Below are 16,968 nucleotides of genomic sequence, written 5' to 3' on the forward strand. Positions count from 1 at the left end.
ATACACAATATAACTTAACGAATAAACCACCACCCGTTTTCCAATCTGGAATTGAACAACTAAGGATATAAACTAGTGAGAAATGATCGGCTGGTCAGAAGGGGTGGGGGGACTGCTGTATATATAAGAGATGGATTAAATACCACGGTTATTCTGAAAGATACTCTGGAGTTTTCAGAACAGTTATGGCTTGAGGTAAAAATAGAAGGAGTAAAGTATGCTCTAGGTATAGTATATAGACCACCCAACTAGGATAATACGTGTTTCCTAAATAAGTTCGAGGATACTCTTATTAATATATTCACAGATCATGACAAAATAATATGTACTGGCGATTTCAATATAAATTTTTTAGATTCGAATTCTGAGCTAAGTGACCTACGAGCAATTACCGACACGGCTAATTTGATACAGAGAATTGATGGCCCCACCCGGGTTTCTGAAAATAGTGTCTCTCTTATAGATTTACTGTTTACTAATTTTGAAATTGTGAGTGCTGACGTGAGCGATGCTGACATAGCTGATCACTTCGTTATTTCTTGCTCATTGCAGTTAAATATGAAGCCACGTTTTTTGAAAAAATATACTTATAGAAATTTCAACGACATCAATCTGAACAGTTTTCAAAGTGACCTTGAAAATATTCCTTGGGATGATATTTACTACATTCAATAAAATGATGATAAAATTAACTTCATCAATGATAATATATTGTTATTGGCTGATAAGCATGCACTACAGAAATTATACCTCATGGATTACTGATAATATTAGATTGATGCAAAGAATGCGTGACAAAGCCCTCAAAAGGTATAGGAGGAGTAGACAACTTGCTCATCTTTAATATTACAGACAGTTGAGAAATTTCACTTCTTCCTCCATCAGAAGAGAAAAAAGGCATATTTAGAGTACACACTTCAGAATTCTCATAGCAAACAACAATGGCAGATATTCAATAAATTGGGTGTTATTAAAAGGAAACATTGAATTACCTGATACTCTTAGAGATGTCAATATTCTGAATGAGCAGTTTTCTGCATTTTTCTCAAACAACTGCGGATCAGGTTTCCACAATAATTAATGATATGAAATCTAAGTCTTTCGGAACTGACAATATAAATATTAACATGATTCTGCTCTGTTGTCCATATATAATTATATACATCACTCATGTTGTGAATGAATGTTCGAATTATTGTTACTTTCCTAAAGCTTGGAAGCGTTCTTATGTACTTCCATTAGCAAAAATCAGTAACCCAAGGGAATACAGTCACCTACGAAGTATAAGCGTGCTGCCAACCCTATCGAAAGTATTAGAAAATATTCTTGAACTGCAAATGAGAACACACATCGAAGGTAATAATATACTTCCCCTATATCAAAGTGGATTCAGGTCTGGCTACAGTTGTTCATCAGCACTGTGTGCTATTGTTGATGATATATTGAGGTCAATTGATAAAAATGAAATGTGTGCTCTTGTTCTACTTGATTACTCCAAGGCATTTAATACCTTAAGACATGATAATTCTTCTCTCTATTTTACATTTACATTGGGTCTTATCTATCTAGTAGGTCGCAACAGATGAAATTAGATGATCATATTTCAGATTCTGTGGACATATGTCAGGGCGTTCCACAGGGAAGTATTTTGGGATCATTATTATACACCATTTACACTAGCAACTTCTCTCTACACCTGACAAACTGTAAATACCATTTTTATGCAGATGACACACAGCTATATCTTTCTTTCAAATTTTGTGATCTAGCGGAAGCTACGGACGTCATCAATTCTGACCTAAATCAATTACTGACTCTCACAAATAGTCATTCATTAAAAATCAACTCAACTAAATCTGTTGCACTCTTTTTTGGCACTGATCAGGAAGTGACCTCAGCAAAGAATATAAAGACTGATTATGGATAATAATTCAAACACCATATTACCCATAAATTAAAAAAAGCGTATATGTCATTGAAACTTATTCACAGTCATTTCTGAACTACAAATTGATAAAATCAAGTTGTGTGATAGTATGGTTCTCTCCCATTTCAATCATTGTGACGTAGTTTATACCTTGTATCGATACTTCTGATATAAGAGGAGTACCAAAGGTTCAAAATTCTTGTATGAGAATGATATATGGAATACGGCGTCCTATCCGTATTTTACATAAATTAAAGGATGCTGGGTGGCTAAGTATGTTCAACCGTCGAAATCATCATATGGTATGCTTTTTTTACAAAATTTTGAAAAATGAAATCCCCCAATACTTATATCAAAAAATTGGATTTAGGACTGACGTGCATCATTTGAACTTGCGAATACTTATATCAAAAAATTGGATTTAGGACTGACGTGCATCATTTGAACTTGCGACGGAGGAACATGCTAACTATACCCAAGCATAAAAAAGAAGTATTCAAACGATCTTTTTCTTATAATATAGCGAATATAGGTACTTAATTGAGTACCTGAATGGTATATATTAGCGAATGTAATAAATCATTGTTAGTTTATTGTGCAAGTTTGAGAATGTCCATATAGGACGAAACTGCAGTAACGTTAGTTACAAATAAAAGTGGTAAAAAACATAGAAATTTTAATTTCTCTCTTCATCATGATCTCCTACCACGTAGTAACGGCTACATCCATCAATTTATTTTGTATTACTTTATGTATTGGTAAATAATAAATGTATTATTATTATTATTAAATGAATAACATTGCTCTCGCCTGGCTCGCTCGAGTTGACTGACTAATTCCCATCCAATCTCTCGGGCCCGCGTTTTTTCGGGTGCCGTGTTTTTTTCCAACCATGTCGATAGTGGTTTCTCACATACAAAAATGGGTTTTGAGAATCATCCAGAATAAAAAAATCACCTTTCCCTGTGATGAACTTTTTTTATTTAGCAAAATACTCGACATAAGACAGTTATAATGCCAAAGAATAATTCTGAGTATTCACCGATCATTATTTAAACTCAAACCTATAGAACATAATCACGCCACTCGTGGTGAAAGTAAAATGGTGAAAATCCCAAAATGTGACGAAAATATATGACAGAGAAGTTTGTTGTATCTATGCCCCAAATTATAAAACAACTTACCTCCACAATTGAAATTGATAAGTAATAAAAATTCATTTAAACATGCTTTGAAAAATCGGATTCTCAGTACAAAAAGGATAATCTTTAGTGATCTAGTGAACAATAAAATGTAATTAATAATAAAAAACTACAATTTTCCGATTCTGACACAAGTACCGATAGTGAAAATAATACACCTAACCTAACCTAACTTCTCGAATTTGAAAAATTCAGCATGGCTGACCTATAATGAATAATTTCTAGATTATGAAAAGAACAATATCGCAGCACCCCTACATTGTAATTGCCAAGTAGATTTTCTCTCACGTACAAGCAGTCACTTGCTTCTGTAAGTACCTATGTTTATTACCTATGTTGTTGAATAAACATTATTATTAAATTATTATTATTATTGATAGTACTGAGTTCACGAGAAAACAAGCAAAACCGTTATTGACATACCACTCATTGTTCAACTCATTCATCAAATTATTTCCATTTCAGCTCATAATTTACCTCTTTCATGAATAGCGTTGTTATATGTATTTCTGAATAATATATCCATTGTTTATTTTTCCGCATTTTCCTGAACTACCCCTTTTTTAAATAATTCACAGTATTATATCATCTCAGTTTTCTCAATACTTTCAATACATCAAACATTTTTATTTCATTTCTCTGATCATACATTCCACTTTCAACACCTTTTTTGACAATGAAATAATCCGTGAATTACTCACAGGCCATTATCTTGTCAGGAATGGTAGATACTTTAGAGTAGTATTATCTACGTCCAGTTTTTCTGAAAGAACCCGGACTAACTGCTTTGACAATCTGAACACTTGTGTGATGAATTGCTTGTTATTATGCATTTCCAGAGGATCCATCTTAGTTCTAGATCAAAAAATTCAACCAATTATTATTCAAACTGAAAAATTCCAGAAACTACATGAAAGCTAAATTTTGATTATGAAGAATCAGTGAGAGGTATCCAGATTCTATACAAAATTTTCCCGGAACCAAATACAAATACAGGAAACGAAATAAGAAAATACCACTGATAACCATAATAATATTCGTACTGTGATAAAAGCCATAAAAATATTTCAAATTACATGGATATAGGCAAATGTACATTTCTCCCATGGATTCTAAACATGAACGATTTTCTCTGTGTAGAATATCAAATCGTGTTTCCCATGGGGAAACAAGATTGAGTCCTATGGGAGTAATAAGAATTGAGTCCTGGGAGCAAGTCAAGCGAGGATTTTACGTTTCAACAAGAGTTCCACAACACAATAGCGCTTGACCCCATTGTTTTCTGTTTCGTAAACAATCACGGTTATAGTATAATGATGTTGTTTCCTTATTCAGATAAGCATTTTTCAAATTGTTTGTCATACTATTTCTACTATTTGACGAAGGCGCAGCTCTTTCAACCTCTTATTGAAATTTGACAGTGAAAACCAGTTCCTTCGCCATAATTCACTACAATTGTTCTGTATCTATCTGTAGAGTAGAAAGGGTGAGTGTTAGCTCACAGTACTTAGGCCACATGTGACCCATTGTACATTCTCCCGAGGAGTTGTCCTCCTAGGTCATCGTCCATTCTGTCCTTTCCAGGAAGGTGGACAGGTCTCTGGGAGACATCTCCTCTATATCGGTAGGTGTAGGCCAAGACTCGCCGAATACACACTCTTTTATTGACGATAACTCCGGGCACTCGCACAGGACATGCCTGAGAGTCTCATCTTCCTGTTCACACATCCTGCATAGAGGTGTGTTCACTAGCCCCATATTATGAAGGTGTTTCCTTAGTTGACAGTGGCCAGTCAGAAATTCTACTGTTAGGCGTAGATTTTTCCTGGTCATTGCCAGATATTTCTTAGGCGCCAGCTTCCCAGGGTCACCCAATGTGATCCTAGCAAGATTACATCCCTTGGTTTCGTCCCATCTCTTTAAGGATTTAGCATGGGTGTAACATTTGACTAATTCCGCAATTGTCGAAGTCATCAAGCCGTAGGTACCACTGTATCCTAAAACTCCTACTCCAGCTGCTTCCTTCGCTAAAGAGTCGGCAATGCGATTACCTTTACTCCTGTCGTGTCCTTTAACCCACCTCAGGGTAAATTTATTATCTATCGAGGCTTTGGCTAAATCTTGGTGACACTCTAGTACTAGTCCTGAGGTTATACGTTGTCTGTTCAAGGCTAATAGGGCTTGTCTGCTGTCAGTGCAGATTGTTATGTTTTTGCCAGAAATTCCTTTCTTGGTACATTTTTTTTGGCGATTGAGATACCAGCCAGTTCTGTTGGACGCTGGTATTTCTTCCCATTCCCCACTTAATTCTTAGGCTTAGTGATCTGGAGTACACTCTATACCCTGAGCCTTTTTTGGTTTTTGAGTCGTCTGTATAAATCCGTATTGCATTTGTATCATCTGACTCTATGTTCTGCTCAATTTGTATTTTGTAGAGTTTATTAAACACAAACCTGGGTTCAATTGCATCGCTTGTTGCCTGCAGCAGAGGTTGCGCAGTAAGCGCTTTCCGCCACAGGCCAAGCCTCAATTCCCATTCCTACTTCGAGGTTTACACCAGCCGTGCGCAATCGTACCATGGCCATTAACGCAACCTCCTTAACCTACAGATCAAGAAGGGTCACTACAATTATTATTGTAGTGATATATTCAATGCATCAGCTTATTATTTCACTTTATTATATCATGATGATATATGCTAAGCGAAATGCTGAGATGTAAGAACACTTCAGTGCTACGTTGTTACATCGCACGATATATTCTAGATATTACACTAATACGAATCAATTGTGATGCCAATAAATACTATAGGTACCTACTTTTCAAGCTGTCATGGAGACATTTCGACAATTATTAAAATTATTCATCCACAACTATTGGATAATGTACCCATTATATGTCTGTTTGCTCGACCTTAATACTACCCTCACGTCAGTGATTTATGAGTCATTAATCACTGCTGTCAGATGCTTACTTGATTTAACTATAATATTATATTGTTTTGCTAAAACCAAACGGTTTGTAAAATTGTATCGTGTATACTACCAAATATTTCCAATTCAGTCCTGTACCTATACATAAGAACAATAAAAAGTTAATTTTCCTAGACCAGATTCGAACCCGGGACCCGTGGTGGAGGACCCGTCAGCGACTTTGAATGTGCGTGTCATATGTATTTTTAACATGCCATGTTTTTCGAAACATTATATAAATCGAAATAGCTTTTAAAACAGAACAAATTTGACTCGCACCTCTCAACCTTATTGTTTGTGTGCGTAGATTTCTCAGTGTTTTGATTTTTTTGTTGTATTGTGTTGAAAAACGAACTTAAACGAGATGAAGATAATGGAAATGAATTTTCTTCAAAACCATCAGAAATTAGTGAATCTGCTGAAGTTGCCTCACTAAATTTTCCGCCGAAAAAGTCAAAGAAAGTATATAATATGGGTTATGGATCATTTTCGAACTGGCAAAAGGGAGAGAAAACCACTTCATTTTCTGAGTCGAATTTGTTAGTATACTTTACTGAATTATTCGCAAAATATAAATCTTCAACACTTCAACAACTTATTATTCAATGCTTAGAAGTACGATCACCTTACATAAATGTATAAATTTGAGAGATTATAAAAAATTACGAGCATCATTAAAACGAAAATCAGAAGTCTGGCAGACTAAAAAAGCGAAAACTTTTTCTAGCGAAGATTTCAATAATTTTTTGACTAAAGTATTTGACTAAAGTATTTGATAAATACCTAGCAACAAAAGATATTAAGTGAATGTTTAACATAGTAATTCCATTACATTCTGTAAGTCTTCGACCAAGTCATGTAACCATTGACACATTCTTTTTGAATTACCAAAATGGTAAATATATAACTCAGAGAATTGGGATGAACCAATTCACAAAAATGGGAAAGGATATCGCTGTTTTCCTCAAATTACCGAATCCAGAACAATATTCTGGTCTCAGTTTCCGCAGATATTCTACAAAAATATTAGTTGACGCAGGCGGGAATATTACTGCTCTCAAAAAACACGGTGGATGAAAGTCCACCGCCGTAGCAGAAGGCTACATAGACGAATCCGTCAAAATTAAAACCAATACGGCCAACAAAATATCATCTTCAATTCAACCAAACGAATCAATGTAGATATAATTCAAATGTTTCGACAAGTCACCAAAACATTATTTCTGATATTAATTATATCCCTGCAAATAATTTGACCAATTGTTCAAATATTACAATCAATAACTATAAATGAATATCATCTTGTAGTAGTAGACTTTATTTTAGGAATCCTAATATACAATATATAGTTATGCATATGTGAATAATTTATATACGTATATAATTTTACACAGCGTAATGTATTACAATTTGATATATTCTAATAATAACTTTTTGAATACATATTTTATTTCATCAGGTAACTTATTGAAACTGTCTAGACCTTTTAAGAACAATGAATTCATTCCACTTTTATAGTTTGTTCGGGATCTATAAAATGTATTAGGTACATGTTCTTGTGTTATATGAATGAATGTCACTATTTCGAACTAAATATCTGCTAAGATAGGCTGGTTGTATCCCACTCGTAATTTTGAAAATAAAAATCATGCTCAAATAATACAGTCTTTTATGTACCGGCTGCCACTGTAGAGTATTCAACATAGATTCAATAGGGGTATACTGGTTGCATCTCAAAATGATTCTCATACCTCGATTTTGTAGTTTTTGCAACTTTCCCATTAGATTTTGTTTGAATAGATACATCAGTGTGGCACAGTAGTCAAAGTGTGGCCTTATTACGGGTGACACGTCACCTGACAGAGATAGTCCAACAACCCGCCGCTGCAGAACATTTCCTGCAAGGGTGCAATCTTATTTTAATAAATTTCATAAGTGAAGAATTATAGGTATACATTTTGACTACACAGTCAAATAGATTCGATCACATAATTGAGACTTTTTTCAATAGTCATTAGAAATAGTGTATTATTCAACGATTGGTTAATGTCATTAATCGCGAGAATTGAGTTTGTCAACGTGAGTCGAATGATTTAAGACACTCGAAGGCGAGTGTTTCAAATCATTCTAGCGAATAATGGTCATTTCTCGTAAGTAGAGAATATTATACTTTTCCTATGTTTCATTGTGAATATTTCAAATTCAGATTCATTCGTGATGGCTACCCTGCATTTGAGTAATATCAATAGTATCTATAAAATCATACTGTTGGGGTTTTGTAAACTGTTCAGTGAAAATCTCACAGTATAAAAAGTCGGCCAATTTCACACATACTATATACTATAAACAATTAGTTTTGTTATCTTATTCAATTTAAAATAATTTGGAAGTTGAGTGTATTGAAAAGTAAGAAGGTGTAGTCGGTAAAAATTGAACTCACGACTTTTGTTATACAAGTTTAGAGCTCTACCATTACTCTACTAATTTCCTTAGAAATATGAGCGTGATATAAAGTTAATTGAATTTCTACCACACTCGCACTTTGTTATCAAGAGACAAATTTTTTAAAATATCAAATTTTTCGCTACATCACAAATTTTTTATGAGGTTCACTCTGAGTTCATTTGAGTACACTCAAATGAATCTGTTCATTTGAGATTGACCTCTAAAGTGAGTTATGAATTTGGTCAACTTTCATAAGCGATATTGGAGGGCCTATATTATTATCACCTATATTATTATCACTTTTTTTCATCTACCTATATCTTTTATGGTAGGCCCCCAGTAAACGTATAAAGAGTTCATATTGAATTTCAAAAAAACTTTTAGCAATACTATGTGAAAATATTGTACCTACGTCCATTCTTTAAGAGTCCGTCTTTGAAATTGGATATACAAACCTCACTATAGTCTTAGTAGACTACAGAAATAAATTAGGATGAATATATTCGAACAAATATATTTTTTTCCCTTTTGTAAACATTTCTTCAACAAACTATGTTGAACTCTCATTTTATACGGGCGTCTCCAATATTCTTTCGACTGCAAAATAAGGCATTTTCATTAACATGTGTTTTATTTCACATAACATCAAATACACTATCTATTCCAATTCTGCCACCACAGCTTTCAAGTCACAACATCGTTCAACAAATTTCAACCTGATTTTCCTAATTAGGAGAAAAATATACAATTTTCTGCCTAAAAGATAGATAAAAGGTCGCAAAGAAGTTAAATCCACCCATACAAATCATGAGTAATTGACTTAGAACGTCAAAAACATTTTCTAAAAAATATATGGAAGAATTATATGAAAGAAATATCATATGGAAAAATTAATATTTGGATCCAGTGATGGTTCGCAATTCAAATTTTCCTCCTAACCTCAATAATATTAGCTTACATCCTGAAATGAGGCTATCAAAATACCTTGACAATAGTCGGATAAGAACCTTATTTGAAGGTGTATTAAGGTTCATGGAATACTAAGTCAATGACGTAACAAACATCGTCCGTACAATCAGACGTCAACTCGAATGAAGTTATGGTCTATTGAAAAAAAAGCAAATATACACAACATAGTAATCCTTTCAACGTATATAAGTTCTGATCGCTAGCTATAAAATCAATATCATTTGGTATTGATGGAAAAAATCTCGAGTTTCCATTAGTGAAAGTTGGTGATTATTGTGAACCTTATTCATTCTTATTGTAAAAGTAAAACGCCTTTGAAATAATTCCAAGTATTTTACTCTATATTAGGTGATGCCTTGAGATTTTTGAAGAATTTTTATTGTTGTCTCTAGACAATCTTGATGCCATCTGTCAATGTCAGTTTGATTTGGAATAGTTCAAAATTGACAAATTGACTAGAATCAGAGAGATTTCTTTAGGTTAAGTTCTAGAATTTTCTGGAGTATATAAAGTCACAATTTCACGAGGAAGAATATACGATTTGTTCATTTTCTGTGCAACACTATTAGGAGAATTTATTAAACTTACAGGTACTTTTATATTTGAATTTTTTAATTGAAGGTTCAAAGATACATTCTTTAGTTAATACACGTGTATTTTATCCTTTTAAAAGTGTCTATGTAATATTCATATCTCAGTAACAACTTCTTAATTCGAATATTTTATTAGCAATATGGCCAAATGGGGAGAAGGTGATCCAAGATGGATTGTAGAGGAGCGCCCAGATGCTACGAACGTCAACAACTGGCATTGGACCGAGAAAAATGCTAGTTCTTGGTCTCAAGACCGCATTAAGGAACTGTTTAGAGATGTCAAAATAAAAGCAGATGACGCAGATATTACAATAAATGAAGTTGAAAAAATGGAAGGTGAAGCATCTGCAAACAATAGAAAAGGAAAATTAATATTTTTTTATGAGTGGGATATAATTCTCAACTGGAGTGGAAAACTCAGGGACGGTACAGGACGAGATATTACTGGTAAAATCCAAGTGCCCAATTTGTCTGAAGAAAATGAGGTTTCAGAGTTGGATGTAAGTAACCCCTCAAATTCAAAATTGAAAAACATAAAAAACAGTTGACAGGATATTCTTAAGTTCTACTGGATGATTGTGATATTATTTTCAGTAACCTATTCACATTCCTGTACTGTGACCATTTATTCACTTCCATACTTCCATTTCTTCAAAATTGTATGTTTTTCTGCAAAGGACATAATTGTTTATCAAAACTGAATTACATTTTTCCACAAGAAATTTCATCTTTGTTTGTGTTGGTAGTTTTATAAGAGTAAACTAGAAATGAATGTGATTTATATGGCTATTGAAAAGATAAGGAATGCCACTTTTTTGTCGCGTGCCTTCCATAATTGGTTCCTCCATGTTTGTAGCTTGTGTTGTGTTTTACTTGAATAAAAGGGTGAATTGACAAGTCATATTTATGGAAATAAACAAACTTGTACTTTTGAAATTTTCGATATTTGGCGCAACCATTTTCATTTTTTGACTCTCTGTTGTCAACAAATAACAAATACTCTAGTGAAGTGATAATATCATTTCGAGCTAGTAAGTAAATAAGTAGCTCACATAATTCCTTTGTAATACAGCAGCATTCAATTTTCATGAAATTGCAGATGTGTATATTCCAAGAAATGTCCCTGTCATGCCTAATTCCAAATACCTGAATATTAGACCTAAGGATTCAACTAAAACAGGGCTGCACTTGCCCACTGGCTCAAGGCAAAACTTGTATCATTTATTTTATATTCTCAATAACCAAAACCTATTATCATTCTTTCGAATCATGACTTGAATCTGCTTCAGGGAAAAACTTTCTTTCCCATGAAATCTTTGTTACACAAAAGTGTGTAGGTACTACAATTCAGTTTTAGGTGAGTTCAAGTTTCCTTTCATGAAAGAAGTGTTGCCCTTCTGAAATTTATTTTTCCATAATATGTTTGGTCCCTGAAATTAATAACAATACATAAAATTTTTCAATATCATGTCAGTTTCAATTTTTTTCAATCATCTAAAAAGTTAATAGATACCTCATTCAAATTTTTAAAATGTAATGATCTCTAGACCCCATTTATATACGGGGTGAGCCAAATTTTATGTTCCACTTTATAACTTACTTATTTGAATATATAGAGATTTGTGCTCACAACCAATTCAAATGGGGATCAAATTTCTTCAATTTTTCACATCACAGACTACCCTTCCAAAACTTCCCCCTTTGGAAACACCCCTTACTTTTGTTTTCCAAATGACACCCCATTATTTTTGTCACTTTCTGAAAAAAGGGTTGCAATTCTAAATACACTGGTATACCATGCCTCACATTTTATGTGAAAACGAGAGCTCAAATTGGAATAAATAATTCAAGGGGTGTCATATAAATATCTTGTGAGAATTACATTGACCATGTTCAACTCAACAACTTTGATCCACCTATAAAGTGGAATGAAACAATTCTTACCATTATTCAACCCACCGCTTGAAGCGAAACACAAATAATTTTGATACTTTTCTTGAGTGAATAGAGGCTGTTGAGGTAAATGGTTGTTAAATGTTTGTATTGGTAAAAGAATTTAAGCAAAATTGCAGATAGATACTTTTCCTTCTTACTGCAATAATTCACAACATGACGGGGCCGCCCAAAGTGGGAAAATGTTAGGAACGTTTTAACCTACTACAATATTATTCGTTATATTTTCTCAAGAGCTATTGCTACAGAACTCGACATAAGTAGAACCACTATTTGTTGAATATTAAAGGATCAGTTCCACCCATTCAGAATTATTTTGCACCAGGAACTGTGAGAAAGTGATTATATGCGAAAATCAACTATCAGTGCTCAAATGCAAATTATCTTGAATGATGAACCGTTTTTTCAAGGTAAAATTTTTTGGAATGATGCATCCTGCTTTCACAACATGGGGTGGTAAACCGACACAATTCCATTACTGGTCTGCAGAAAATTTACACTAGTTTCAACAGAAAAACTTCCAAAGTATATGAGGCATAAATGTATAGAATGGGTAATTGAACCAGTGAAACATATTTTAATTCAATGGAAAATTATCTACCCCAATATTTCACATTCACATTCTTCTGTTCGTTGCAGTTATTTTTTATGGTATATCAATGGATTCTGAATTGCAATCAGTGACAAAAATCATGGGGTGCCATTTGGAAAATAAAAGTTAAGGGTGTTTCCAAAGGGGTGAATTTTGAAAAGATAGTTTATAATGTGAAAAATTTAGGAAATTTCATCCCTATTTGAATTGGTTCTGCGCCAAAATCTCAATTTTTTCAAATGGCAAAGATATAGACTGGGACATGAAGTTTGGCCCACCCGTTGTTGCTGACTACTTAATCAAAGAAATTGTATGAAATGATATTTGACAAAGATTCGAGTTTTTTAAGTAGTTTTTGAGAATTAGAAAAAATGTAACTTGACCCTCGACCTTTCAACCACTATTTCTTCAAAGCTTATGAGATTTGATATGTTCAGAAAAACATCACAAGGAAACTCCACCCGAAATTAATGACAATGATTTTGCAGTAATTTTTGTCAACATCTTCTTTATTTTCAGATTCAAATTTCCGTGAAAGATGAAGATGATGAAGGTACAAAACTCAAAGAAATTATGCTAAAGGTAGGAAAGGATTTTGTTCGTTCTCAATTGTCTAAGTATATTTCTGGACTCAAAGAAGAATTTTCAAAAGGTATGATTTTACCTAAAAAAGACCAGATCAAACCAGACTCTGTTAAAAATCTAACTAGTGGATTTAACAAAAAAATCAATATGGAACCAGTTGTTAATAATGAAAATCAAAGGATAGGTCTGAAAATTGATACTAGGACCATAAAAGAGTCGCACAAATTTCAGTGTACTGCACAGGAGTTTTATGATGCTCTTACTAGAATTGAAATGGTTACCGCATTCACAAGAGGTCATGTTAAATTGGATCCTGTGAAAGGGGGTAAATTTGAGTTGTTTGGAGGTAATATTTATGGAAAATTTGAAGAGTTATTGCCTGCAAAGAAGATTATTCAGCAGTGGAGGTATAAGCAATGGCCTGAAGGACACTTTTCAACAGTAACTATTGAGATAGATCAGAAGGTAAGTTTCATTGATCTTTAATACAATCAAAATTTGGTGACTTATGGAAAGAGAACACCATAATGAATGTATTGTTTGAGAGTCTTTGGCACATAAAAATGAAGTTTAAACTGTTTTGACAATCTCGATAAAATATAGCGAAAAATCATTAAAAAAATATTTAATCAATTACTTGAAAATTAAAAGTGGATCATTCCATGTCAATTATCACACCAATAAAACCCTACTGTCTCAGATTTTGTCAAAACTTGGTTCAGGTGTACATTTTATATACTCAGAAATCTATAGTTTTCATTTTTTATGTCAACACATATTTGAATTATAAATATTTTGAGTTTCTAAGAAATACCTAAAATTGTTCTATGGGTATTCATGCAAATTGCAATTGCTCATCTCCTTCTAAATGCCTTGGAAAAGGTATCATTTTTTTTTCTATTTTCATAATTTTTTATTTTTGCTGGTGGCTCATTGCAGGATTTGTACAGAATCTGTTAAAAAGAGAAAAACGATACTCTGCTTTTTCTTGAAGTAAAAATTTTTTCAAAAGCACTATTTGGATCAAAATTAATCTGTTGACTTTTTTCTCTTGACAAAAGTTTTTCACATCTCACGAAAAACAGTTCATGTCTAAGTTACAGAAAATATTCATTTAAGAGAATATTTTATATTTGCATATCTGCAAATTCATAACTTGTTTAATTGATCATATTTGATATTTTCACTTCGAATACTCAAACACATGATAACTAGGCTAGGTAGAAAACTGTAACTGTTATTTTTTATGTGAAACTGTACTTTGAACAAAAAAATCAAAAGACCAAATTTGTTAAAAAAGAAATGGTTATTTCAAAAATAACTTTTACTTGAGGAAAATTAGTGGCATATCACTTTTTAAAATGAATGAGTTCACAACCCCTCCAATGCATATGAAATGCATAATTAGAGAAATATCTAGGATCATATAAAATGTTATTAAAAATACTTTTCAACAGTTGAAACTTTCACCACGTTTTTTTTCCTCAAAATTAACCCAAAATGATCTCCAGAAATATTAGCAGTCAGAAACGCTCTGTATAATGAAGTTATGACTGTTATTATGTAAGTACTAGATTTTGATCAACTGAAACTATAGTGATGGCAAATTAAAAAGACAATGATTTTCACATTCTCATGATTCAATGTAATCACATTAAAATATGTTTTTTCCATCAACCCACTGTCACCCAGCTAGGAACCAACAGTGTGTGTGAACTGAGGATTAACGAGATCTTACCTTTTAACGTGCGATTCCCAGCACGGTGTGGATGTTAAGCAGTGCAAATCCTTTTTCCAGCCGTAGGGCTCGAACCACTGTTCCACATAGCAATCGATTAAATATGTAGAATGAATCGCCCAAGCTTACCTAACCAGATACCGTCTCACCTTTATAGGTTCGTTCCAACCAGCGTCAGAAACCGTTTCTGACAGTCAGGATTCTGCGCAGTAATGTGATTGCGTTCCAACGTGAGTTTCCGACCATTAGTAAACTATTAGTTTTCTGTTCCATCCAAGATTCAAACCTGTTCGAAATCTATCAGAATGGTTTGAGGATTATCTTCTAACCATCAATCTGACGCATGCGTATTCCGTATTACTGTTTCTGTTTTATGTTCATGCAACTTACAAACAACATAACCTGCAAAAATTGTTATAAAATAAATTATGTATTTGCTGGCGCAGAAAAAATTGGGAATTCTTTAAGTGAACCTATAATATGAACATCTTTAATTACACAAATTAATTATTGCGGTGACCTCCCAGTTCCATGTTGATAAGTAAATAGAATAGAGATATAAAATACTGCAACCTTCTTTTACTCTCCAGAAATACACTTGATTAGATTTATTTTTAAAGAATTGAAGGGGTTATATTTTTAGGAGTGACATTCGTTGTGGAATGTTTGAAATACAAACTGAGTAGAGAAAAGTATCTTCTGTATAATTCAGTGTTCATATAGAAGTATTTGTTTCGAAAAAAAAATTTTTTCTTTCGTGTAATTCAATGTTTATATGAAAGTAGCTGTTTCAGGAGGACATTCTTTCAGTTTGTGTCTGAAAGTTACTTCTTTGCATGATCTACACATCCATGTATAGAGTTACTTATTTTCAAATTGATTACTTCCTTCCTTTCTTTGGAAGATTCCCTCATCCCCTTTTTTTGTATTAAGATGGAGTAGTAAAAAGCCAAAAACTTTCTTTCCCAAATTATTTTTAAAGGTTATGTTGAAATTCCATGCCAAACTTCAGTTGAACTATCAGCTGTTCCAATCAGAAATTTCAAATTAATCAGAAACCAATATTTACCAGACATGCGCGTTGACAACGATTTACAAACAGTTGGAAATCTGTTTGTGACTCAAGGTTGGAACGAACCTTATATTAACTCATGGAAGAGTGCATTTACTCCAATAATTCTATATTATTATAGTGAACAAGGTCCTTTAGCATGTATTTTTTGAATTTTCACAATATTCAACCTTCAATGATGATGGCTTGATATGCTTCTAAAAGTTTTTAAAAAATGTTATTGAAAATACAGATTTGCATTTGAAAACTCTAAGTGAAGCCCAAGGAAAAACACCTTTTATAAAAGCTCTAATGACAAAGTGGAAATCTGTTCAATTAAACCATATAAATGTACGAAAATATTTCAAATCTTTCAATTTTCTTATATATCTAAGAGTAAACGTGTAACATCATGATAATGGGCTCCAAAATACCCAATTTGCCTTCATTAACCTCTGCAACTCTTACAGTTTTCTCAAGATCCCTATTTAGCAACTCATTTGTGATGTTTATAAAATTTCATTTTGTTTTAGAACGATCATACTGAAGTTACTTTGGAACAGACAGGTGTACCTAGTGCCGAATTGGAAGTTACCAAAGGCAATTGGCAGCGCTACTATTGGGATTCCATGAAACAAACATTTGGATTCGGTGTGTTCTTCACGTAGATAATTTTTTTTAATGACTCTAAAGTGAACAGCCTATTGAACAGGAAGCAAAGAAATTTTTGTGTGTAGAATTTGATGATTCTTAGTTAGAATTTCGTCATCCAAACATTCTTTTCTCAAAGCTTTTTGTATTGGAAACTCTTTTTCCTCGTCCGAAGTGTTTACCATTGTTATTTCCTGTTTCAAAATATTCATCGAAATAGTATGAGCACAGAAGTAATAATTTCCATGAACAAGGGTTTTTTGCCTTTTTTATAGTGCAAATATTCATAG

General features: G+C 33.1%; 1 protein-coding gene across 1 annotated transcript; it reads left to right on the forward strand.

Moving 5' to 3' along the window:
* Positions 1 to 9,942: 9,942 nt before the first annotated feature.
* LOC111503387 (activator of 90 kDa heat shock protein ATPase homolog 1) lies at positions 9,943 to 16,859 on the forward strand. Its single transcript, XM_023157679.2, has 4 exons — positions 9,943 to 10,105; positions 10,245 to 10,608; positions 13,173 to 13,703; positions 16,561 to 16,859. The coding sequence occupies exons 2-4, from the start codon at positions 10,249 to 10,251 to the stop codon at positions 16,693 to 16,695; spliced, it is 1,026 nt and encodes a 341-aa protein (XP_023013447.2). The 5' UTR covers positions 9,943 to 10,105; positions 10,245 to 10,248; the 3' UTR covers positions 16,696 to 16,859.
* The last annotated feature ends 109 nt before the right edge of the window (positions 16,860 to 16,968 follow it).

This window comes from Leptinotarsa decemlineata, unplaced genomic scaffold (genome assembly GCF_025532065.1).
Source record: "Leptinotarsa decemlineata unplaced genomic scaffold, Ldec_3_MD MMD2_tig00000576_RagTag_RagTag, whole genome shotgun sequence".
Classification (NCBI taxonomy): Eukaryota; Metazoa; Arthropoda; class Insecta; order Coleoptera; family Chrysomelidae; genus Leptinotarsa; species Leptinotarsa decemlineata.